Source organism: Sorex fumeus, unplaced genomic scaffold (assembly GCF_029834395.1).
Source record: "Sorex fumeus unplaced genomic scaffold, SorFum_2.1 ptg000072l, whole genome shotgun sequence".
NCBI lineage: Eukaryota > Metazoa > Chordata > Mammalia > Eulipotyphla > Soricidae > Sorex > Sorex fumeus.
The window spans coordinates 40,813,759-40,839,893 of NW_026606129.1; the positions used below are offsets into that span (position 1 = coordinate 40,813,759).

General features: G+C 50.1%; 1 protein-coding gene across 1 annotated transcript; it reads left to right on the forward strand.

Moving 5' to 3' along the window:
- Window positions 1–10,737: 10,737 nt before the first annotated feature.
- Window positions 10,738–24,644, forward strand: SLC22A14 (solute carrier family 22 member 14). The gene is made up of 12 exons (XM_056129345.1): window positions 10,738–11,253; window positions 11,873–11,884; window positions 11,935–11,949; window positions 12,683–12,846; window positions 13,057–13,211; window positions 14,266–14,434; window positions 17,762–17,882; window positions 18,464–18,561; window positions 20,369–20,583; window positions 20,972–21,080; window positions 22,381–22,580; window positions 24,493–24,644. Exons 1-12 carry the CDS (start codon window positions 10,738–10,740, stop codon window positions 24,642–24,644), a joined length of 1,926 nt encoding a protein of 641 aa, XP_055985320.1.
- The last annotated feature ends 1,491 nt before the right edge of the window (window positions 24,645–26,135 follow it).

A 26,135-nucleotide genomic window follows, 5' to 3' on the forward strand; every position in this document is an offset into this window, starting at 1 on the left:
AGGGCCGGAGGGATAGTATAGCAGGTAGGGCATTTGCCTTGCACGCAGCTGACCCAAGTTCAATCCCCAGCATCCCGTATGGTCCCCCGGGGCACTGCCAGGAGTAATTCCTGAGTGCAGAGTCAGGAGGCCAGGAGTAACTACAGAGCATTGCTGGGTGTGACACACACACACACACACACACACACACACACACACACACAAATAAATAAATAAATAAATAAATAAAAGAGAGAAAGAGAGAGAGAGAGAGAGAGAGAGAGAGAGAGGTGGGAGGTGGGGAGGAGTGTGGAGAGGCAAGTCAGGAAATTTGCCATCCTGAGAACTAAGCTCAAAATGAAACAGACTCCACCTGTGTCTGGTTCCTGTTGTCCCAGAATCAGTCACTCATCTCCACCATGAAGAGCTCTGCACCAGTGCCTCCTTGTCTCCCTGCATGCAGAAGGCCTGATTCCCAGGGACCCCTCTTCCCGTGGGCTCCATGTCCCTCCCTCCTTGACCTCCCAGTGGGGAAGGAAGCTCCTATTTGTGATGAGGCGAGTGTGGGCCCAACACGCAGGGCAAGTTACAGCGGGAGGCTCAGCCTGAGTGGCTGAGTCAGGAGTCCAGGGAAGGGGCCATGGCTACTCTCTGTTCCCCCGACCCTAGCCGACCTTCTGAGCATCATTTGGGAGGACCTCCCTCCGACAAACAAAACAAACAAGAAACCCAGTGAGCCATTTTTTCAGATATCAAAAAGTCATTCTAAAGTCAGAAGGCAAAAGACTTAAGACAGCTAACACAATAGTGAAGAAGGACAAAATTTAAGAATCACATTCTTTAATTTCAATGCTTACCATAAAGTTATCATCATCAAGACAGCATAATGTTAGCAATAGAAGAGGCAGGTAGAGGCTGTAGCTATAGTACAGCGGGTAAAGCATTTGCCTTGCACACGACCAACCTGGGTTCGATCGCCAGCATCCCATATGGTCCTCCAAGCACCACCAGGAGTAATTCCTGAGTGCAGAGCCAGGAGTAACCCCCTGAGCACCACCAGGTGTGACCCAAAGAGCAAAAAAAAAAAAAAAAAAAAGGAAAAAGAATAGGCAGGTAGAATCCAGGAACAGAACAGGGAGCCCAGGAATAAATGCACATATATGTATCAATTGATCGAAGAAGCAAAAGTGATTCTATGAAAAAGAGTAGTCTTTTCAATAATTGTACCAGAATAATTGAATCCCATCTACAAAAATACCTAATCTAAATGCAGTTCTTTTCCTTAAAAAATGTTTTTTACCCACATATGTGGTCAACTAATTTTTGGCAAAAATGCTGAGAGCACAAAATGTGGAAGAGAGCCAGCTTCTTCAGCAAATGGTGTTCACAAAACTGGATAACTACATGTGAAAAAAATAGCTGAATTTGTTATATCTCACACCTTACACAAAAGTTAATACAAAGTGGATCAAAGATCTTGATATCAGACTAGAATCTATAAAATACATTGGAGAAAATATTGGCAGAATGCTCCTACATCTGGACCTCAAAGGTATTCCCAATGATACAATGCCACTGGCAAAGGCAACAGAATCAAAACTAAACAAATGGGACTACATCAAATTAAAGAGCTTTTGGTGGGGGTATGGTGCCGCCAGCAGGTCAATCTGTACCTGTGAGGTGAGTACATCAGCAGCCTGATGGCGCCGTCAGACTTCCAGATACCCCAAAATTGCTTCTGTGTCTTTGGCAAGACCCCAAAAACTTGGGGCAAACTTTACCAAGTGTCCCCGTTTTTCCTCTGGTCCCCCCAGCCTGTCTGGATGACAGGCACTATTTTCTTTTTCTGTTCCCACCCTTTCTCTCTCTCTCTCTCTCTCTCTCTCTCTCTCTCTCTCTCTCTCTCTCTCTCTCTCATCACTGTAAGATACAGTTACAAACTTTCATAATTAAATTTCAGTCATACAATGATCGAGTATCCATCCTTCCACCAGTGCTCATTTTCCACCACCAATGCTCCCAGTATCCTTCCCGCCACCCCCATCCCATCTCATCCCCTGCCTCTGCAGCAAGCAACTTGCTTCTTACTCTCTCTCTACTTTTGGGCATTACAGTTTGCAGTACAGATACTTAGAGGCCATCATGTTTGGTCCGTTGTCTACTTTCAGCACACATCTCCTATCCCGAGTGATCTCTCCAGCCATCATTTACTTAGTGGTCCCTTCTCCATCCCAACTGCCTTAAGGGGGCAGGTATGGGAGGGGGCATATTCACCTGTGCTCAAGGTTTGTTCCTGTCATTGCACTTGGGGATCACTCCTAGCAGTGCTCAGGGGACCACATGGGGATAGCAGGGATGGGACCCAGGTTTGCCATGTGCAGGGCAAGCACCCTACCTACAGTACTATCCCCTTAAACAACAATTTTTGTTTCCTTTACAAAATTTTACTTGAAGTGGGTCATAGACCTAATAAAATGCAAAACCAAAAAAAAGAAATTGAATGTAGGAGAAAATCTAGGTGACAGGGTTTGGCAGTGAATTTGCCAAAAGCAAAATCTGTGAAATTAAAAAAAAAGTGGTAAGAAAAGAAAACCTGCTGTTTCTGGGGATTCAGCTCCAAAGGCTGACGCTAGGCTCTGCATGCAGGAGCGCTGGCTTTCATCCCAGCACCACACAGTCCCCTGAGCACTGAGTCAGGAGCAGATTCTGAAGACTGTCAGGGGTGGCAAAGGAACAAACAGAAAAAACAAAGCCTAATTATTATTCCTCTGCGGAAGATATTAAAAGTCGGGGGGATGAAATTTAGGATTGATACTTATTTTGCATATGTGAGGTTCTGCATTTGATCCTTGGCCCCACACACTTACAAAAGAGATAAGACTGGAGATTTGCTAAGCCTATCTGATTTAAAAACAAACAGAGCAAAAAAACCAGAGCGGGGCTGGAGTGATAGAATAGCGGGTAGGGCATTTGCTTTGCATGAGGCTGGCCAGAGTTCAATCCCCGGCACGGAGTAATAGAGTACAATCCCCTGAGCACTGCCAGGAGTAATTTCTGAGTGCAGAGCCAGGAGTAACCCCTGAGCATCACCGCTAAAGAGACCCAGAGGTCTGTGTTTACAAATAAATAAATAAACAAATAAATACAGAGGCTGGAGCAATAGTACAGTGGGTAGGGCACTTGCCTGGCATGCAGCCAACCTGGGTTGAATCCCTGGCATTCCTTATGGTTCCCTGAGCACTGTGAGGACTGATTCCTGAGTGCAGAGCTAGGAGCGATCCCTGAACACTGCTGAATGTGGCAAAAATTAAAATCAAAAAATTAAAAATTAAAATAAAACAAAGAACTTTGGAGGTTCTATCCCTTGCACCACATGGTCTCGAGGACCACAGAAGCAAACCCTCAGTACAGAACCAGGGGTATCTCCTGGGTATGCCAGTTATGGACCCCCGAAACAAACAAGCAAAAACATACTTTAAACCTTAACTCCAAAGCATACAAATAACTACAAACTCAACAATTTAAAAAAATGGCAATTTAAAAATGGATGAAAGATCTGAAGAGATAAATCACCAAATAAGAGATCCAGATGGTAATGGATCTCTTATGAAGAGATATGAATGAACATATGAAGAGATGTTCAACAACATTGTCATTAGGGAATTGCAATTTGAAAGAACAGAGAAATAGATAGCATCTGTTAGGATGGCTGAAATCCAATAAACCGATGAGACCAATTGCTGCAAGAATGAAGAGCAAAAATTCATATTCCATGCTGATAGGAGTGCGAAAATGATAGCACCACTTTGGAAGATAGTCTGGCAATTTCTTCAAAGCTAAACATTGACTTACCATATGACAGCTTTCAGACTCTGAGGTATTGACCCAGATGATAAATAAGTAAAATAAAATCAAAGGAAATAAAAAAAACTTATTATGTTTATACCAAAACCTGCACAGAAATCTGTATAGCAGCCTTGAGTACGATGGTCAAGCAACCATCATGTCCTTAAACAGGTGGATGGACAAACAAATGATGGTATATGGGGACTGTGAAATATGTAATGATTTTGAAATTGACTTCCAAAGGCATTGAAAAGATATGACTGACTCCTAGTGAAGGAAGCCATTCTGAAAAGATTGTAGAGTGCATTAGTCCAGAAAACAGGTATTCTGGGGCTGGAGGTGAGATCTACATTAAGAAAATGAATGGGGCAGGCCAGGGTAAGTACAGTGAGTACATTTGCCTTGCATGCATCCAACCCGGGTTCTATTCCTGGAACCCCATTTTAGTCCCCCAAGCCCTGCCAGAAATGATTTCTGAGCACATAGTGAGGAGTAAGTATGGAGAATCATGGGTGTGGCACAGAAAAGAAGAAAAAAAGAAATTTAATGGGACCTGGGAAGATGTGAGGGCAGGCACAGCATACAAGACACCTGGGTTGCATGCCTGGGACTGCATGGACCCCAAACACCAACAAGCGTCACTCCTGAGCACCATGCTGAAAGTAGACCCTCAGTATCATCAGATATGACCCTCATACCTAAAAAAAAGTGGGGGGCTATCAATGGCTGCTGGGGCTTTGAGATGAGAGAATAGGGCTTAATAGGTGGCAGACGGAATTTTAAGAGCAGTGAAACTTTTACATGATACTCTAATGGTACATACATGCCTGTATTTGTTGAAACATACTGGCCCAGACCAGGGACGTGGCTCGGAGAAGAACACTGGCCTTGCATGCATGAAACCCTGGATTCTGTTTCCAGCACCACAGCTAAGAACAACCCCCCAGCACTGAGCACTTGAGCACTGCTGGGTAGGGCCCAAGAAGCAAACAAACAAAACCAAAAACCACCTAAAACTCAGGAGAGGGATAGGGAGGGAGTGAGGGAGTGAGGGAGGGAGGGAGAGGAGAGAGAGAGAGAGAGAGAGAGAGAGAGGAGAGAAAAAGAAAAAGGAAGGAAAAGTACCTGTCATAGAGGCAGGCAGGCTGGAATAGGGCAGGTGATGGGAGGGAAACGGGACACTGGTGCTGGGAAACGTACAGTGGTGGAGGGATGGGTGTATGGTTGAAACCTAATCATGACAGCGTTGTAAGGATCTATCTCACAATGCTTTTATAATACAATCTTAATAAAATATATCTCACAAGTCTTTACAGAACAGAGTGGATCCCACTTTACATATTTATATGTTTCTATATTACTATTTAAGAGATGGAGAGATCCAGGGCAGAATGTAGACTCTGACAACTAAATGTAACCATCTAACAAATGTATGAAAGATACATAATTTACTCCATTTCATATACCAAGTTCCCTTGTCAAAAATGAATCGACCATAGATCTGGGGATTTATCTTTGGGTACTAACCTACTGGTCACAACCCACTGTTATTCCAGTATCCTGCTGTTTTAATTCCTTTCTTATTTATCATGCTTCGGATATGGTGTTTCCCAGTCTAACCATGTCTTTGAAGATTTAGAAAATTTATTGTTTTTTTGTTTGTTTGTTTGTTTGTTTTTTTATCTTTTTCAATATCACTTCTTGGGATCCAGGCCAATAAGTAGGACCAGAGTTAAGTTGCTTACCTTGCAAGTGGCCAACCCTGAGTGCCACTGGGTGTGGCCTAACCTTCACCCCCAAAGTAAATAAATAAAAACAAATATCCCATTTGTCTTTCAGGGCTTCCATGTAAATGCATCTTAAATCTCTTGACATGTCTTTCACATTTCAGCAGTATATTCTGGTTCACTAGCCCTTTGTGTCAAATCTATTTAACCTTCGTTTTTGTGTTTTTATTTCAACAACAACCTGTTATTCAACAGACTTTTATTTAGATTCACTGTCTTCCTCCAAAGGTGTCTCTTTCTTACTTATTGGGTTTATCTATTTGTTCTTTTATCCTGGGGCCCACTTGGCAGTATTTGGGGGTTACTTCTGGCTTGGTGCTTGATGGACCTTGTGGAATGCAAGTATCCTATTACAAAGCATACACTCCAGTCCTTGGAGCCAGTTCATTGTTCCTCTGCTTCTTGTTTATGTCAATTTTGGGTTTTGGACATTCCCCCAGTGATGCTCAGCAACTACTACTGGCTTGGTGCTGGGAGGTTGTTTTGGAGTGTGTAGGTGGTATCAGAAAATGAGCCCAGGGCTCCTGCATACAAAGCATATGCTCCACCCCATTGAGCGGTCTCCTCATCCCATTTAATTCTTTTTTTTTTATTTTTGGGTCACACCCAGTGATGCATAGGGGTTACTCCTGTATCGTGCACTCAGGAATTACTCCTGGTGGTGCTCAGGGGACCATATGGGATGCTGGGAATTGAACCTGGATCAGCCGCGTTCAAGGCAAATGCCCTACCCACTGTGCTCCAGTCCCCCATTTAATTCTAACTGTAACTTTATCTTTATAATTATAACTTTGATTTCTTTTTTAATATTATTTTAATTAGTTTTTTTTCTTTTTGGGTCACACCTGGCGATGCATAGGGGTTACTCCTGCCTCTGCACTCAGGAATTACTCCTGGCGGTGCTCAGGGGACTATATGGGATGCTATGCTGGAAATTGAACCCGGGTTGGCCATGTGCAAGGCAAACACCCTACCCTCTATGCTATCACTCCAGCCCCATAACTTTGTTTTCTTTCAAACATTTGTATGAAATTAGAGATAGTCCAACAGGCTTGCTCTACGTGCAGCCGGCCTAGGTTTGATCTCCAGCATCCCATATGGTCCCTTGAGCACTGCTAGGAGTAATTCCTGAATGCAGAGCCAGGAGTTTCCCCTGTGTATTATTGGGTGTGACCAAAATAAAAACAACAACAAAAATGTTTTACGTGTGTGATAGCTTTCTCTCCTTTGACATGTTCAACATTGGTTGTCTAAATCTATGATTTCTTTTTTTCTGTAGACACTCAGCAGCTCTTGCCTTCTTATTGTTGGGTCATCTTTGTTTTGTTTTGTTTGTGGCTTTTTTGGGACACACCCAGCGATGCTCAGGGATTACTCCAGGCTCTTCACTTAGGAATTACTCCTGGTGGTGCTTGGGAGACCATATGGGATGCTGGGATCAAACCCAGGTTCTGCCTTGTGCAAGGCTAATGCCTTACCTACTGTACTATTGCTGCACTGGCCCCTGTTTTTGTTTTGATTAAGAAGGAATATATAATTTATTTGGATTTTGTTTATTTATTTATGTTGGATGAGGGGGGCCCCCATCAAGCGGTTCTCAGGGCTCACTCCTGGCTCTGCATTCACTGATCACGCCTGGTGGTGCTCGGGAAATCATAAGCAGTGCCAGGAACCAAACCCGGGCTGCCTCCTGCAAGGCAAATGCTTTACCTATTATATTATTGCTCTGGCCCATTTTGTTATTGTTGTCATCGATGTTGTTTAAGAAGGAGCACGTTTATTCATCTGTTGCTTTGGGGGGCATACGCAGCCATGCTCTGTGCTGGGGCACCTCGATCAGCTGCATGCAAGGCAAAAACTTACCTTGTGTACTATCTCACCAGCCCAGTGTCTTTAGTTAGACTTCCACTTATCTCTGGGAGAGTATTGTAGGCTTTTCTTGGAGACATTTTCCTTTGGAGAAGGCTTGTCTCTTGCTTCTGCTTCCAGTGGTAGCCAAGGAGTCCCCTCGCCTACACCTCTTCATGCCCCTCAGAGGTCTGTTGTTGTTGTTGTTGTTGTTATTGTTTGGTTTGGGAGCCACACTGAGTGGTGCTCAGGGTTTACTCCTGGCTCTGCACTCAGGAATTACTCCTGGCGGTGTAGGGGTGACCATATGGGATGCTGGGAATTGAACCCAGGAAGCGCCCAACCCTTTGTGCTATGGCTCCATCCCCTCATAACTGAGTTTTATGCTTAGTTTTCCTTCGTTGCTGCTATTGCAAGGTAATATCTTTTGGGCTGCTTGTGTTCCCTTGACCCCAACCCCCACCACATCTACTTGCCGACTTGGCTCTGTGCTGCTGTACATCATCTCTCAATGTCAGGGTCCCTCGGTTCCCCACCCCAGCTCCAATACTTCACACCATCGACTTTGATCTTCACTCCTGGTCACCCTGATCCAAATTTTTTTTAAAAAGTTACAAATATATATATCACTTGATCACTTGACATCCCATTACTCATCGATTTGCTTGAACGGGCCCCAGTAACATCTCCATTTGTCCCTGTCGCATGCTAATGTAGCCCAATGGTGTCTGCTCGTTCTAGGAACACGAAGAGCCTCAAACCGATAATTCAGGGTCTTGACGAAGAAGTCTGATCATCTCATAGGTGGGCGGCCACGCGATCTTTTGATGTCCCGTGGAATCCAGTCGGTAACGGCTCTAGTCCAGCGGTTGTCTCCAAATCTCATTACGTGTCCAGCCCATCTGATTTTTGACACCCTGGCAAACGAGACAGCTTCCCGAGTTCTTGACCATCGATGGAGGTCGGAACTCATGATTCTTTCTCTCATTTGAGTGAAGCATGATACTCCAAACATAGTTCTTTCGATTCCTCTTTGGGAGACCCGAATAGTGTTCTCATCCTGTTTGCGTAGGGCCCAGGTCGCTGAGGCATATATTAATGCAAGAAGAACAGTGGAATCGAAGAGATGTGCCCAGAGCCGGAGGTTCTTTGTCCTCTTAGCGATTTCTTCGATGTTCTTGAAGGCGTTCCAAGCCTCTCCCTTCCTCCTGCACAACTCAGGTGCCAGGTTATTCATCAAGTTGACTTCTCGACCTAGGTACACATAACTTGCATTCAGAGATGTTTGTCCCATTGAGAGTGAATGGAACGTCAGGAACGAAACCGTTTCTCATAAACATTGTCTTTGTGAGATTCAGCTGTAGTCCGACCTTTCCACACTCACGGTCGAAGTCGGCCAGCATTTGTGCCGCTTGGCTGATGTTTGGTGTTATAAGAGCGATATCATCAGTGAAGCAGAGGTGGTGTAGTTGCTGACCATCTATCTTCACTCCCATTCCTTCCCATTCCAGTCATCCCATGATGTTCTGAGGGTGGCATTGAAGAGTTTCGGTGAAATGGTATCACCCTGCTGAACCCCTCTCTTTTTCCCCCCATTTTTTATAATTTTATTTATTGGATCACCATGAGAGCAGTTACAAAGCTTTCGGGTTTAAGTCTTGGTCATACAATGAAACACCCATACCTTCACCAGTGCCCATTCTCCACCCCCAAAAACTCCATTATACCCCCATCCCATACCCTCTCCGTACCCATGGGGCAGATGATTTCCAAATTACTCTCTTTCTACTTTGATTACATTCAATATTTCGACACCAGACCCACCATATTATTTGGGATTTTACCCCAACACTTAGATCTGCTGAAAAGGCAACAGTAGACAATTTGTTTTCTATTGCTGGTTATGCGTAACATATGGTGTTGCGTGGCTACAGTAGTGGCCACGCGATTTTGGAATTCTGAAGTTTTAACAATTAAATCTGGAGGGATTTCTGCCAAACCCTGCTCAGTTCTGAGATTTGTTCCTGAGTCTCTGGGATCATGGCCGTTAAACAGCTTGATTAGGAGCCAGAAAGGCCGTTCATGGGCGGCGACTCAGGGTCTCATTGGGACAGGGAGGAAAGGGCCAGCTCCACCCCCATCCTGTGAGGCCCCACGTGTCTTGTCACTGCGGGCCCAAACCTGACTGTCCAATGGCCTCTGGCAGATGGCAGCCACCGAGCCGCCAAGGGGGAGCAGGTGGAGGGACAGCACCCTTTCCTCCCTGGGGTGGCCCGGCGACAGTAACTTACTGCAGGGTCCGGATGCATTTCTACCAAAAGCCGCTGGGTTTCAAGGTTTGTTTCTGAGTCTCTGGATCATGGCCGTTAAGAAGCTTGATCAGGAGCCAGAGAGGCCGTTTGTGAATGGTGACCCGAGGTCTCGTTGGGATGGGAAGGAAAGGGCCAGTTCCACCCCCATCCCGTGAGCCCCCGTGTGTCTCGTCACTATGGGCCCAAACCTGACTGTCCAGTGGCCTCTGGATGATGGCGGCCAATGGGCCGCCAGGGGGAACAGGCCAAGGCACGAAACCTATTCCCACCTGGGGTGGCCCAGTGCCTGCAACCCACTGCATAGACTGAACACATTTCTGCCAAAAGCCGTTGGGTTTTGAGATTTGTTTCTGAGTCTCTGGGATCATGGCCGTTAAGCAGTTCAATCAGGAACCAGAGAGGACGTGCCTCCAATTATATAGCTTAGCCGGAGGTGGTTTGTGGGTGTGTCTCCCACATACCTAACTTTTGGCCCTTTACTTTCTTGGTAAACTTTGCCCAAGTTTTGGGGTCTGGCCAAGGCACAACAGCAAGTTTGGGGTATCTGGAAGTCTGAAGGAACCATCAGGCTCCTGATGCACTCGCCTCACAGGTACAGAGTGCCCTGCTGGCGGCACCGTACCCCCACGAACTCTCTTGATGTCAATGATCACCTCCCTGTAGAATGGTAAGATCCTGGTAGTGAATCCACAATACAGTAATACAATATATTATTAATAATCCACAATACAATATGTATGTATATATATGATTTTAATGAATATAATTTTAATGAATCATCGTGAGACACAGTTACAGAGCTACAAATTTTCGTGATTACATTTCAAACAATGAGTAGCACAGTTGGAATCTGTGTTGTTCCAAGCCAGAGAAGCCCAAGTCTGGTCAGTGGTGCCTGTGGTGGGCGCTGACGTCTGGAAAGTGACGGGACTGTGCTGCAATCTTTTCTTTTTTCTTTTAAACAGATGGGAAGCAAACGCAACTCTCGGGAAGCATCTGAGTCCCGGACTGCTTCCATAGACTCAGCGTATCCTGTTAACCCAAGACGCATCCGTTCCCATTCCCTTGACCTGCTGATTCGTAAACTGAGTACTGGGGCCAGCAAGTTGGATGACAAGCTGACTGACATCCTGAGCACTGTGGGGGAGTTTGGCCCCTTCCAGCAGAGGCTGGTGGCTTTAACCTTCATCCCCAGCATCCTGTCAGCCTTCTTCCTTCATGCTGACAATTTTGTTTTCACTATCCAGCAGCCCTATTGCAATACTAGCTGGCTTCTGGCTTTCTACCCCAATCTGACCGTGAGTCAACTGATGCATATGACCTTGCCCAAAGATGATAAAGGTGAGTTCCTTACCTGCCTCATGTTCTCTCCTGACTTCATCAAGACAAAAGTCACCTCCCAATCTAACATCAACGACACCCAGCCCTGTCAAGAAGGATGGATCTACCCTAAGGCCAAGAGGCGCTCGCTAATCAGTGAGGTAAGGGCAATGAAATGTGTTTGTTGCCACATTGTCTTTATATTTTTAATTTTAAAAAAATTTTATTAGTGAAACACCATAAGGTACAGTTGTAGACTTACAAGTTTTTTGCTTGGGTTTCAGTTATACAATAATCGAGAACCCATCCCTTCACCAGTGCCCATTCTCCATCACTAATGGTCCCAGTATCTCTCCCACCCCCCCATCCCCCCATCCCACCCTGCCTCTGTGGCAGGGCATTCCCTTTTGTCCTCTCTCTCCTTTTGGGTGCTGTGGTTTGCAAAAGAGGCATTGAATGGCAATCTTGCTCAGTCTATAGTCTACTTTCAGGATGCATCTCCCATCCTGGGAGGATCCTCCCAACACCCTTTACTTGGTGCTCCCTTCTCTATCTGAGCCGCCTTTCCCCCTAGCATGTGCGGCTGGCCTCCAAGCCATGGAGTGAACCTCCTGGTACTTATCTCGACTATTCTTGGATGTTAGTCTCCTACTTTGTTACTTTATATATGTCTTTAATTACCTCCACGGGCCCAGAAATGTGCCATCCCTAAACTGGTGGAGGAAAACAGAGAAGGGAAGGCAAACAATTGCCCTCAGCCCCATCACTGCAGAGAAACAGGCCCATCCCTGGGTATACCTGTCTCAGTCAGGAAGCTGGAGTGGACTCGGGGATAAGCACAGGCATCAGTGATGGGAGCTGCTCTCTGCCTAGGGTATTTTTCCTGCGGCTGTCTTCTACATCCAGAGAAGGAGCCAGAGAGAGTATGTCCAGGGGTAAAGTGTTGGATTTGCATTTGGAAAAACCCGGCATCACATTTGATGAACTTAACACCGCTAGGAGGGATCCCTGAGAACAGAGTCAGAAATAGCCCCTGAGTGCTGCCAGATGTGGCTCCAAACTGCCCCTTTGTGCCTCTTCCCACCAAAAATGGTTTTGAAAGAAAATAAGAATTGGAGGGACTGGGGAGATAGGACAGCAGGTAGGCCATTTGCTTTGCATGTGGCCAACCTGGGTTTGATCCCCAGCATTCCATATGGTCCTCCAGCTCCACCAGGAGTGATTCTTGAGTGCAGAGCCAGGAGTAAGCCCTGAGCACTACTGGGTATGGACCAAAAAATAAGAAAACAAAATATAAAGAATTGGAGGCAGAAGCAGCTTTGAATGGGTGTCTGGAGTGGGTGTTTCAACTTTCACTCTACAGACCTGCCCTGTTTGAAGCTCTGGGAGAGGGCCCAACTTTGTTTTTGGGGTGTCTCTTGAAGAAGCCTTGAATGAATCTCCACTCTGCCTCCACCCGTCTTGTCCCGCACTCCGCAGCTCTCTGCCCCAGAGAGTGCAGAGCCAGGCCCACTGTCCACGGGCTGCCTGCCCCAGGCCCCTTCTGCAGCCAGGCCCAGCCGTGGGGCAGCAGTGGGTGTCTGGTGCCAGGGGGTGCGGGGGGCGGCTCTGCGTGGAGGCTCATGGCCAATCCCCGTGCACCACCCCCAGTTTGACTTGGTGTGCGGCAAGGAGTCACACATCGACAGCGTGCATACCATGCTCCTGGCAGGGGTGCTCATCGGGTCCATTGTCTTCGGGATCTCCAGCGACAAGTGAGTTTCCTGGAGTCCCCCAGGGCCCTGCTCCTGCCTCCTGGACCTTTAGAACTCGTGTCTCCCGCTGGGGGGAGGTGAGGTTTAGGGGTCCTGGGGCGGGGGGGGGGGGAGTGCCTGTGGGAGGGTTCAGGACCTGACCAGAGGGTACCAGCTGAGGATGGCCACAGAGGTCCATGCGCTTGGGGCAGGCCTGATCATTACCTGCAGGCTGGGTCGCTATACCACCTTCCTGATGTCACTCCTCGGGCTGACGGTCTTTGGCTTCGGAACGGCTTTTGTCAGCACTTTCCACCAGTATCTCTTCTTCCGCTTCTGCGTGTGCCAAGCCGTGATGGGCTACATCATCAGCAGTTTGTCTCTTGGTAAGGGTCCAAGGTGGGGACTGGCATGAGGGTTGCGGGCACCTCTCCTTCACCAGCGGAGCTAGAAAACCTGGGGTCAGGCTCTCCTTCCATCCTCCTTTCCCCAAACCCCTCACACTCTGCATCCCACTCCACATCAGGACTCGGAGCAGGCACCTGTGGGGGTCGTAGTGGGGGTGGTCGCTTCACCCATCCCCTGGGCATCCTCCTAGCAGACACTTTTGGTCCTACTGCTCACGGAGGGGCCTCTCAAGCCTCAGGAGTGACTTGCTCAGGGTCGCACAGCAGTTATGTGAGAACTGGGAGTTCCTACACACTTGTGAGCACACACACACACACACATAAACATGTACACACACATGCACACATACCACATGTGCACATACAAGCACATACACGCACACGCCACATGCACACACACATGCACACATACAAGCACATACACGCACTCACCATATGCACACACACCACACACATGCACACTCATGCACACACCACACCTGCACACGTGCACACATGCACATATGTATGTATATGCACACACACGTATGCACACACGCCCACCACATCCCACATGCATGAGTGCCATTAGCTTTCCTGGTCTCCTGGGGCCCCCAGACCCAGCCTTCCAAGAGCCTCCACCTGGGGGCTCAGGCCCCTGGCAGGACATTCTCCTGGTGGACAGGATCCAGAGCCCAGCCTGAAGGAATGGGGTCCCCCACGAAGCCCTGGGTTGAGCATGGTCACATGTCCCCAAACACAGGGACAGTGGCCCAGGGCAGGGCAGGGGCTGCCCAGAAGGTGTCATCCCTGAACCATGTGGGGGGAGCACAGAGAAGGAGGTGGATATTGAGCAACAGCAGGTGGAGAGGACTGGAGGTTTCCTAGATACCAGGGAGCAACCCGGACATCCCAGGTGTGCCTTGGAGAGCGCAGACAGCACAGACTTTCAGGGCTGTGTCTGAGTGGAGCCCCTCAAGCGGGCCCAAGGACAGAGTGGGACAGGAACACCCAAAGACTGGGTGCGGGGATGTTGTCTCTCGTTCCTGAGCAGCCACTGAGTGGCTGGTGAACCATCACCTGATCCACGCCGTCGTCCTGAAGTTCTGCTTCTTCTCCGTTGGGAGCATCTATCTGGCGGGGCTCGCCCACATGCTGCCGCACTGGCGGCTTCTGTTCCTGATTGGCAGCATGCCCGTGTTCCTGCTCCTCTTCTACATCTGGTGAGCCGGCGAGCTGGAGGGAGAGAAGAACCTTTGAAAGGATGGGAGTGGAGAGACAACCCCCCCGCCTTGATAGGATGAGAAAGAGCCTTTAGAACCTCAGAAGAGCCCCCAAAGACAAGTCTGGGAAGTGAACAGGCAGCCAAAAGAATGTGTGGAGAGGGAGGACATGAGGACGGCATGGAATGGGGAGTGGGCAGGGGCCATTGCAGGGTGACCTCGGCTCCACCTAGCAGTGCTCAGGGCTGACTCCTGATTCTGTGCTCAGGGGTCACTCCTGGTGCCACGGGTGGAACCAGGGTTGGCAAGTTTCTTCCCTGCTGCCCTATCTCTCAGCCCTGGGAAGTGTCTTGGCCTCGGTGGCCCTGAGGTAGAGGAGAGGTTGGGATTGGCGTTGGCTCTTGAGCAGGGGAGGACTGAGGTGGGAAGAAAAGTGAGAAATTCTCTGAGCAGCTTAGACAGTCAGGAAAGGGGCTGAGGGTTCTGACTAGGTTGGGGTGGGGGGCTGGGGGGGAAGGTGAGGGAGGGTTGAGAGCCCCAAATATTGGTGCTCTGACGAGGCAATGGGGGTGGGAGGCACCCCTGGAGGTGTTCTGGGAGTTATGAGACAGGGCAGATGGCCCTGCGAGCCTGGCAGGTGGCAGCAGAGAGAAGCCGAAGAGAAGGCAGACAGGGCCGGAGCGTTAGTACATCGCTGATGGCATTTGCACGCAGCAGACCTGACATTGCATATGGCTCCCCCCATCCCCACCCCGAGCCCCACCAGGAGTCAGCCCTGAGCACAAAAGCAGGAGTCAGGCCTGAGCATAGCCGGGGTTGGCTAAAAAAGAAACAAGAAGAAGCAGGTAGTTAGAGGGAGTGGGAGGGTGCAGAGCTACCCAGCTCCTGTCTTTAGCAGCTCAGCCTCTCTCTGCAGAGGTCTCTTCCCCAGCAAGTGGCATGTCTTCAAGACAGCAGGAGGCCGGATTCTCTTTGCAGTGTGTGTGTGTGTGCGGTGTGGGGGTGGGGGGTGGGTGGGGAATCTCTCACCAGGTACCAAGCCCTGAGTTTCCAGAATCTCTGAGTGTGTCAGGGTCCGAGACTGAGGAGAGGCAGAGGCTGGAGACTGCTCACAGCACTGGAGCACATGCCCAGCCTGCTTCAGTCCCCAACATCACCTCTAGTAGCCCCAGGTGGTGCCCTAGTAGCCCCCAGCACCCCTAGGGGTGACTGCCAGCAAAGCCAGCCCACTCTTCTTTCCCCTCCATTCTCTCTCCCACACTCCTGGCCTCTTTTTCATTCCTCTCCTTGACAGTGGGCTCGGGTTAGCCCCTCATCTTTTCTGTTTTCATCCCCCTTCCCTTTGCCTTGCGGTGGTTGTGACGGTGGAGGGTGGGAGGTCACACAATGAGACTGTGGTGCTGGCAATCCCCAGCCGGACGCCATTGGGGTGACACCAAGGGTTAGACTCAAGGCTTTCTGCCTAGAAGGCTGACCCATTAAGGCTGGACTAACCCTTGACCCAACTATCTTTTTTTGTGGTGCCAGAGATCAAAGCCAGGGCCTCACACATGCAAGGCTAGTGCTCTTCTCTGAGCTACATCTCCAGCTCCCTCCCATCTTTTTATTCTGGGGCCACAGCCAGAAGAGCTGCTGGCTCTGTGCTCAGGGGTTTCTCTGGTAGTGCTTGGGGAAACATATGTCCTACAGGGGATTGAACTAAGGTGCTTTACCCCTGTATTAACCCTGTTCTGCCTCTCTCTGACCTCCTACCTATCTGTTTGAATAAAGTTATATAACCCCTTTTTCCCCCTATTCAATGACTATTCTCTCTCTCTCTTTCTCTGTCTCTGTCTGTCTGTCTGTCTGTCTCTCTCTCTCTCTCTCTCTCTCTCTCTCTCTCTCTCTCCCTTTTAAGTGCCAGAGATTGAATCTTGGGCTTCACACATGCATGCGTGTGTCAGCAAGGTGTCACTCAGTGACACCTTGCTGACACCTTGCTGTCACTGAGTGACAGCTTAAACCCTTTGATGATTTTCTTTTTTTTTGGGGGGGGAGCACACCAGCAGTTCTCAGGGCTGACTTCTCGTCACTTTTTTTTTTTCCTTTTTGGCTTTTTAGGTTACACCCAGTGTTGCTAGGGGCCTACTCTTGACTCTGCACTCAGAGATCTCTCCTGGCGGTGCTGAGGGACCATATGGGTGCCAGCAATCAAACCTGGGTTGGCACTGTGGAAGACAAACACCCTACCTGCTATACTATTGCTCTGGCCCCATGGAGCACAGTTTTCAAGCAGGAGTCCTGGGTTTGATTCCTAGCATTACCTGGTCCCCCAAGCACCCTCAGGAGCAATCACTCAGCAATAAGCTGCAAGTCATTGAGTAGCACTGGCTGTGGCTCAAAATAAAAACAAATATTTGAGGAGTGATAGCACAGCGGGTAGGGCGTTTGCCTTGCACACAGCCAACATGGCCGACGTGAGTTCAATTCCTCTGCCCCTCTCGGAGAGCCCGGCAAGCTACCGAGAGGATCTCGCCTGCATGGCAGAACCTGGCAAGCTACCCGTGATGTATTCGATATGCCAGACACAGTAACAACAAAGTCTCCAGTGGAGACTTTACTGGGCCCGCTCGAGCAAATCGATGAACAACGGGAGGATCGGGAAGAGAGGGTGAGGAGAGAGGAGAATGAGAGAGAGGAGAGAGAGGAGAGAGAGAGAGAGAGAGAGAGAGAGAGAGAGAGAGAGAGAGAGAGAGAGAGAGGCACTCTGCTCTGTCTTGGTGGCCTTGGCCAAGTCTTCACTGCCCAAGGCTGGGAGTACAGTGAGACAGTTATGTCAGGGACTAAATTAGGTTATCCATATTGGAAGTAAGTCCATATTGGGGACTTGCTGTGCACAGTGCCCCTCAGTGATCCTTCCATGGGCTTCTGTGAATTCCAATGGCCTCAGAGGACTCTGAGCTAAGGGTCCAGAGTAGTTTTGGGTTCAGGCAAGAGGGACATGGCAAGGGAGATGTGGGGTTGAGTCGGGTCAGAATAGCTGCTGTTCAGTAGGAAGAGTTAAGCTTAGGGTTTCACTCAGACACCAGCTCAGGGAGAAGTTTGGCCCCAGCGAAGGCCACGGGGGACAACCCCTGAGAGCAGCTGAGCGTTTCCAGCGGGGGACGGGGAACCATGGCAAAGGCAGCCAGTGTCAGGGTGACCATGAGTGACTAGGGCAGGGGCACCTCAGTGCCCACAAACACTATACGGTCTCTTCAGCTTTGTCCCCTACAACTAGGGCAGCTGTAGCCGGGGAGGGGTCTCTGGGGCCTCCTAAGAGGATGGCTGACCAAGCGGGGCTCAAAGGTTTCTCCCCAAGTCCCCCCGGTGGCTGATGGTGAGAGGAAAAGTGGATGAGGCGAAGAAAGTGCTGCACCAGGCCGCCCTGGTCAATGGCACAGTCATTCCAGAGACACTGATGATGAAGGTGAGTGTGGGCTGAGGGGCTGAGGGAGCTGAGAGGCTCAGGGGGAACTGAGGGATCTGAGGGTGTTGAGAGGCTAAGGGAGCTGAGGAAACTGAGGGTGCTGAAGGGCTGAGAGGCTCAGGGGGAACTAAGGGAGCTGAGGGGGCTGAGAGGCTGAGGAAGGTAAGGGGGCTGAGAGGTTTAGGGTGTTGAGACGCTGAGGAAGCTGAGGGGACTGATGGGCTGAGGGAGCTAAGAGGCTGAGGGGGCTGAGGGGGCTGAGGGGCTGGAAGGCTAAAGGTGATGAGGGTACTGGGGGTGCTAAGGATGCTGAGGGGTTAAGGGTGCTGAGGGGTTGAGGGTGCTGAGGGGTTGAGGGGGCTGAGGGGTTGAGGGGGCTGAGGGGTTGAGGAGGCTGGGGAACTGAGGGGAGCTGAGGAACTGAGGAGACTGGAGGGCTAAGGGGCTGAGGAGACTTTCTCTCCTCCCTTGCACATGGGAACTTGGTCTACAGGAAGCTTGAGAATGCTGACAAGTGAGAGCCCTGGGGGGAGAAGCTGGGGTCCCAGCCCTGCCTCTGAGTGCTCCTTCCTATCCCATAGCTTCACCTGCCCAGAAAGCCTGGGGCCAGTGGATCTATCATGGACTTCTACAACTGTAATTACCTCCGTAAGGTGATCCTGGTGCTCCTCTGCGCCTGGTGAGCCCCCGAAGTGGGCTGCAGGGCACAGGCCTGTGGAACCAAGCTCAACCCACAGACCCAAAGGCCCTGCTTGCTTCTGTCCTCCAGCCCTGCCTGTTACCCTCTCACCTCTGCCCGTTGTCCTCACTCCCTCACTTTGGGTCTGTGTGTGCATGTATACCTGTACGTGACTGTGAGCGTGGACAGGTGTGTGAGTGTGTAGGTTATATGTATGTATATAGGTGCCTGTGTATGTATTGTGCACATATGAGTCTGAGCATGTGTGTGGCTATACACCATGTGTGTGCACATTTATGTACATACATGCAAATATGCATATGTATATGTGTTTAAGCATTGTGCATGCATCTGACTGTGCATACACATCTGTGAGTGTGTGGGTGTGTATAGATTGTGTGCCTGTAAATATGTGCATGTGTTTAAGTGTACACATGTGTATGAGTGTGGACAGGCATGTATATAGATATGTGAGCATATGTACATAAGTCTGAGTATGTGTATAAGTGCATATGTGCATATGTGGACAGGTATGTGAGTGTAATCATCCATATCAAGAGAGGGGTTCGGCGGGGTGATACCATTTCACCAAAACTCTTCAGTGCCACCCTCGAGAACATCATGCAACGACTGGAATGGGAAAGCATGGGAGAAGATAGATGGTCGGCAACTACACCACCTCCGCTTTGCTGATGACATCGTTCTAATAACACCAAACATCAATCAGCCAAGCGGCACAAATGCTGAATGACTTTGACCATGAATGTGGAAAGGTCGAACTACAGCTGAATCTTGCGAAGACAATGTTTATGAGAAACAGCCTTGTTCCTGATGCTCCATTCGCTCTCAACAGAACCACCATCTCCAAATGCAACAGTTATATATACCTAGGTCGAGAAATCAACATGATGAATGACCTGGCACCTGAGTGGCGCAGGAGGAAGAGAGCGGCTTGGAATGCCTTCAAGAACGTTGAAGAAATAACTAAAAGGACAAAGAACCTCCAGCTATGAGCACATCTCTTCGATTCCACTGTTCTTCCTGCATTAACATATGCCTCAGAGACCTGGACCCTACGAAAACAGGATGAGAACGCTATTCGGGTCTCTCAAAGAGGAATCGAAAGAGCTATGCTTGGAATATCACGATTCACTCAAATGAGAGATAGAATCTGGAGTTCTGATCTTCGTCAACGCTCAAGAATCAGGGACGCTGTCTCATTTGCCAAGACATCAAAAATCAGATGGGCTGGACACGTAATGAGGTTTACAGACAACCACTGGACTAGAGCCATTACTGATTGAATTCCACGGTACATCAAAAGATCACGTGGACGCCCACCTACAAGATGGTCAGACTTCTTCGTCAAGACCCTGAATGATGGGTTTGAGGCTCTGCATGTTCCTAGAACGAACAGATACCATTGGGCTACGCTAGCACGCAACCGGGATGAATGGAGACGTTACTGGCACCCACTCGAGTAAATCGATGAATAACAGGGATTAAGTGATTAAGTGATTAAGTGATGTGAGTGTAGGTATTTGTAGGTATGTGTGTGCATGTATGCATGTATGTATTAGGTATGTGCTTGTGTATATGTATGTGTGTGCTTACGTACAGGTGTGTATGCTTACGTACAGGTGTGTATGTGTCTGTGGGTGTTTATTGCTATGCGTTTGGTTCTTTGAGTATGTGTGTAGGTAGGTGAATGTGTTTGTGTACAGATGCGTATAGGTAGGTATGTTTGTATGTGTGTGCACATGTACGCCTGTGTCCATGTCTGATTCCTCTCCCGTTGGCATGCTAGGTTTTCTATCAGCTTCAACTACTTCACAATGATACTGAAGATGAATGATCTGACCATGAACAAGTACCTCACCTTCTTGATCTCTGGACTCATGAAGGTGCCCGCACAGCTGAGCTGCATCATCCTTTTGGAGAAGATAGGGAGGAAGCTCAGCCTGGGCATCATGTTCACGCAAGGCTGTCTTCTGAGCATACTCATCCTTATCATCCCATCAGGTGAAACCCCTTCTCCCTTCTCCCCTCCATCCCCAGCCAGCCTACGAGGCCCCCACTGTGGGAGTCAGTGTGCACCCACCCTCTAGAGGCTTCGGAGCCTCTAGAGCACTGTCCTCTGCCAACAGAGGGGACTTGGGGGGGATTCCCAAGACTAGACGGGTGCTGGTGCCCTCCCGGGCACCCGGAGATTAGGGCTTGGGGTGGTGTGTCATCCTCGTGCTGGGCAGCCTTCTCTGTGGCTCTTGACCCCTCTGATTGTCCACCCCCTGCTCTCTCATTGAGATGTGCCTGGTGGGACGTGGGTAGATGGACCCCTAGAACTGAGTGTCTGACTGTGCCGAGCCCACGTGGGAGCCCTCAGACTCAGGGACGCCGTATCTCGCTGCAGAGTCGAAAACCACACTGCTCTTGCTGCTCTTCATCGGACAGCTCCTCCAGGCCACCACCATCACTGTGTTCTTCATCTACTCCTCTGAGCTGTTACCCACTGTCCTCAGGTACAGGCCTGGGTGGGCAAGCGCTGCAGGGGCTGTGGGGAGCAGGATGGGGCCAAGAAGAACCCCAGTGGCTCTGGTGGGGCCTTCTGATGACCAGCGCTGCGCTAAGTGGTTGCCATGTATCACCCTGTTGGACCTTCACCAGCCCCAAGTCTTCCCAATGCCTGCCTTTTGCCTGGTTCTGACGAGGAAATGGGATAAGCTGTTGCTGCTGTGCTCAGGGTCCAAATGCAGCTCAGGGCCTTGGTGAGGGCAGCGGCATCCTTCCTGCCCAGCCAGTGTCTACATGGCAACCCTCACCTACACACACACACACACACACACACACACACACACACACACACACACACACTCAGCGCTGGGTGGTCCCAACTTCTCCCTTCTCAGCCCAGATTGAAGGCCCCAGAGATATAACTATCTGCAGACCCAAGAGATTGTCCAGGGGGTAAAGTGCTGGCCTTGCTTGCCATGGATCCCTGGCACCACGTATGGCCCCCTGAACACCACCACAGCCTCTCCTTAGCACAAAGCCAGGAATAGACCCCAAATACTTCTGGGTTTGGCCCCAGAAGAAAAAAGTGATTACCTGCTAGGGACTTAGGGAGATCATACAAAGAACTGGGGTAACAGCGGTAGGGCGTTTGCCTTGCGCACAGCCGGCCCGGCCAAGCCGGGTTCGATTCCTCTGCCCCCTCAGAGAGCCCGGCAAGCTACTGAGAGTATCTCGCCCGCACGGCAAAGCCTGGCAAGCTCCCCGTGACGTATTCAATATGCCAAACACAGTAACAACAAGTCTCACGATGGAGACGTTATGGGGCCTGCTTGAGCAAATTTATTTTTGGAGGGGGGGGGAAGGAATCTGGCTGTGCTCAGGGATCACTCCTTGTTCTATGCTCAGGGGTCATTCCTGGCTCTGTGCTCAGGGATCACTCCCAGCTCTGTGCTCAGGGCTCACTCCTGGCAGGTGGTGCCGGGGAGCAAACCTGGGCTGGCTGTGTGCAGGGCAGTGTCTTAACCCCTTTCCTGCATGTCTAGTCCCTGATCCCAGGTTCCAATCCCCAACTCCACATGGTCCTCAAGAGGCAAACCCCAAGCACTGACTGAGCTGAGCACTGTCAAGCCTAAAATCAAGAGTGGGGAGAGGGAGGGTGGAAAAGGCAAGAACAATGAACTGTGGCTGGTTGGGACAGTGAGTGGGATAAGGGGCGACTCTGGGGGAGCTGTGTCTTCCCTGCAACCAGACTCTGGGCCCACAAGCTCCCCTCCCCCCTTCCCCATGAGCTTTTACTCCCCCTTGCAGGGCCACAGGGCTGGGGCTGGTGATGCTGGCCTTCGTGACAGGAGCCATCGCGGCCATCATGCTCCTCAGCCTGCTGATAGGAAGCCTCCTGCCCAACTTCCTGTGCTGCTGCTTCTCCTTCCTAAGCTTGTCCGTCAGCTGCATGCTGCCAGATGTGCAAAACCAGCCTTACGACTTCCTGGAGCATTTGCCAGAATACAGTAGGTAGGTGTATGGGCCTCTGGGCCCTGCCCGCCCCGGGCTCTGGTTCTTCAGCCCTTGGCCAGCCAGGCACCATCTGTCTGGGCCCCCTAGCTAGAAGGGCCTGGGATGCCGCCTGGGTCAGTGTCTGCCCGCCTCTGCCAGATCCTGCTCTACCTGTGCTTCCCTGGGAGGTGCTCCTAGCCCTGTGCCTAACCCTGGCCTCCCCCTGCTGCAGGACTCAGGGAACTGGCTTGCAGCTCTCCGAAGGCCTCTTCTTTCCTCCCTGAGCTCAGTGTTCCTCATCCAGGGCTTTTCCTGCATCCTGTCTGGTGACTCCTAACCCTGCAGCCCAGGGTCCTCCAGGAGCAGCTCCTGGTCTCTGGTCTCCTCAGAGTTCCCCGGACAGAGAGTCTCTTGATGGGCAGAAACATCCTTTCTGGAAGTCGGGCCCCCAGAGCCTGTGCGTCACTGTTCCCTGGATAAGAGGAGCATGCGGGCGGCTGTGCTGGGCAGTGGCTACCTGGCACCTCTCAGTGCCCTCAACTCAGACCACGGATTGTTGCCTCAGATCTTCCTCTGGCCTCTCCCCATGGTCCCACTGCCACTCCCTGGTCTCCCCGAGTTCCCACTGGCATGACTCATTCTAGGTATTATGCTTGGACTGCACTGCCAGAGGTAGGAGGTCGCTGCGCTGAAGCAGATCACAGTTTGTAAGGAGACAGGCAGTTACCTGCCAGGAACAGCCTCTCACCATCATAGGAGCAGCCCCAAAGGACCACCACACATCCTCTCCCAAAACCACCCCACAACAGCAAAAACAAACCCATCCAAGAGTCCAGGGATCACCAGTGGGCACTGACAGAGAGATTAAGAATCTACCATAGCCCTAAAGAGGAGGGAATTTTAACTTGGGGAGTTGGAACAGGTTTTTACAGAGGAAGTGATATTCGAGTGGGGCTTTGAAGGCTGAAGAAGAGATTTGTCTGTTGTAGTAATGTGGGTGTCCCAGCATAGTAAAGAACCCCGAAGGTCTTGAATTTCTCTCTCACTGGTCACTTCCTAACATGTGTTTGGGGGAGTTCCCTGATCCTCTGCAGCTCCTCCTCCATTGATGTAATGAAAGAGTAAGTGTTGGGCTGGAGCAATAGTACAGCAGGTAGGGCATGTGGGTAGGGCATTTGCCTTGCACGCGGCCAACCCCGGTTCAGTTCCCTTCCCGGCATCCCTTATGGTCCCCCAAATACCACCAGGAGTAATTCCGGAGTGCAAAGCCATGAGCAACCCCTGAGCATCCCTGGGTGTGGCCCAAAAAGAAAAAAAAAGGAGTAGGTGTTATGACAATGGCGAACATATATGGCATTTGCCGCATGTCACAGCCAGTTCCAAACATGCCTTTCATACACGTCATCACGGGCGAGCTGTCTTCTCACCGTCTCCTGTGGTACAAGATGAGAGAAGCACAGGTTGAGTGCAGCAAAGCCGTGGAGCTATGCCTTCCTCCAGGGCTGTGGGTGTTCAGTGAAGGGAGCCATGAAAGCAAGGGTTGGAACCGCAGAGCTCCAAGCTGCCAAAGAAGGAAGAGATGGCAGAGTTTGGAGATGCAACGAGCCTGATTCTGGCCCATCTGGGAGGACCCTGGCAAAACATGGTGGGGTCCTAGAGGGGGTAGGAAAACCCTACATCTTAAGAATGCAGGGAGCGCTTGGCAAGACCATTGGGCTGGAGCAATAGCACAGTGGGCAGGCCATTTGCCAAGCACGCAGCTGACCTAGGTTCGATTCCCAGCATCCCATATGGTCCTCTGAGCACCGCCAGGAGTAATTCCCGAGTGCATGATCCAGGAGTAACCCCTGTGCACTGCAGAGTGTGACCCAAAAAGAAAAAAAATAAAAGACTGGAACAGTTTCCCAGCAACCCCTGCCCCCAAAGATGTAGCTAACTCCCTCTTCTCTACCAACTTCTACAGGTCTTCGTCTTTGGACTCTGATGATAGCATCATCGATGATATGTCTGAGGAAGTGTTGAAGAACACATTCTTCAATGCCATCATGTGGCAGTTCAGCCAGAGGGACCTAGGTTGACCCAACTCTATAGTCCAGGAAATAAAAAATCTAATCACAGGGTCTGATCGCCACCCCTGCCTATTCTTGGGGTGGTGTGGAGTGTCTGGGAATGAGATCTGTATTCCAGACCATGAATTCCAGCTCGGAGGACAGAGCCAATTCTGCCAAGCCCAGCCCATGAGATCCAAAATGGCTCATTCCAAGCCGGGCTATGATTGATTCTTGGAAAGGTACAGTAAAGATGGCTATATCAACATCAACTGTGTCTGGAGAAGCCAGAGGGGAGGCTTGGAGGAGGTGGGTGACTCTCTCCTGTCCTTGGCTGACCCTTAGAAATGCAAAAGGTCAGTCTCACTTTGGATGGGGCTTGGGTACCATGGGCTGGGGTGGGAGTGGGGGTACTCTGTGAGGACCAGGAGTGGACCTCTCCTGTGGGCCCATTATTTGCCAGTCAAGAAGGGGTGAGGCTGGGGCTGGAGCAATAGCACAGCGGGTAGGGCATTTGCCTTGCACGCGGTCGACCCGGGTTCGACTTCCAGCATCCCATATGGTCCCCCGAGCACCGCCAGGAGTGATTCCTGAGTGCAAAGCCAGGACTAACCCCTGAGCATCTCTGGGTGTGACCCAAAAGCAAAAAAAAAAAAAAAAGATGGGGTGAGGGGCTGAGAGAGAGAGAGAGAGAGAGAGAGAGAGAGAGAGAGAGAGAGAGAAGAGTGCTCTGCAGGCTGGGTACATGCCAGCTTTGATCCCTGTCACCTCTTAATTTTTTTATTTTTTTGCTTTTTGGGTCACACCCAATGTTACTCAGGGATTCCTCTTGGCTCTGCACTCAGGAATTACCCCCTCTCGGTGCTTGGGGGATCATATGGAATGCCAGGGATCAAACCCAGGTTGGCCACATGCAAAGCAAACACCCTACCCGCTGTACTATTGTTCTGGCCCCGATCCCTAGCACCTCTTAGTCCCCCCAAAACTGCAGGAGTGACCCCACCAATGACACATAGCCTGGAGTATTCCCTGAGTATCCCTGGTGTGGCTCAAATACAAACAAACAGGGTGGAGGAGATAGTATAGTATGGAAAGTACTAACTATGCTCCAAGCAGACCCTGGTTTGATTTCCAGCCCCCCCCATATGGGCCCCTGAGCACAGAGGCTGAAGTAAGCCCTGATCACTGCTGGGTGTGGCCCAGAAACAAACAAACAAAGATAAGAGACAAAAAAGACAGGGATGAATTGAAAAATATTAATTACTTGCCCATTGTCCATGACACCTGGTGTCATTATTGGGGTTTTCCTCAGTGATTACTTCCTGGTTTAGCCTAATACTCTTGCTTTGTTTGCTTTTTGTTTGTCTGTTCCTGGGCCTCACCTTAGGATTCTCAGGGCTTGCTTCTGTTTTTGCACTCAGGACCATATGGAATGCTGGTGGATTGAACCCAGGTCTGTCCTATGCAAGGCAAGGGCCCTACCCAATGTTCTATCTCTGCAGCCCCTCAGCCCTTCTTGCT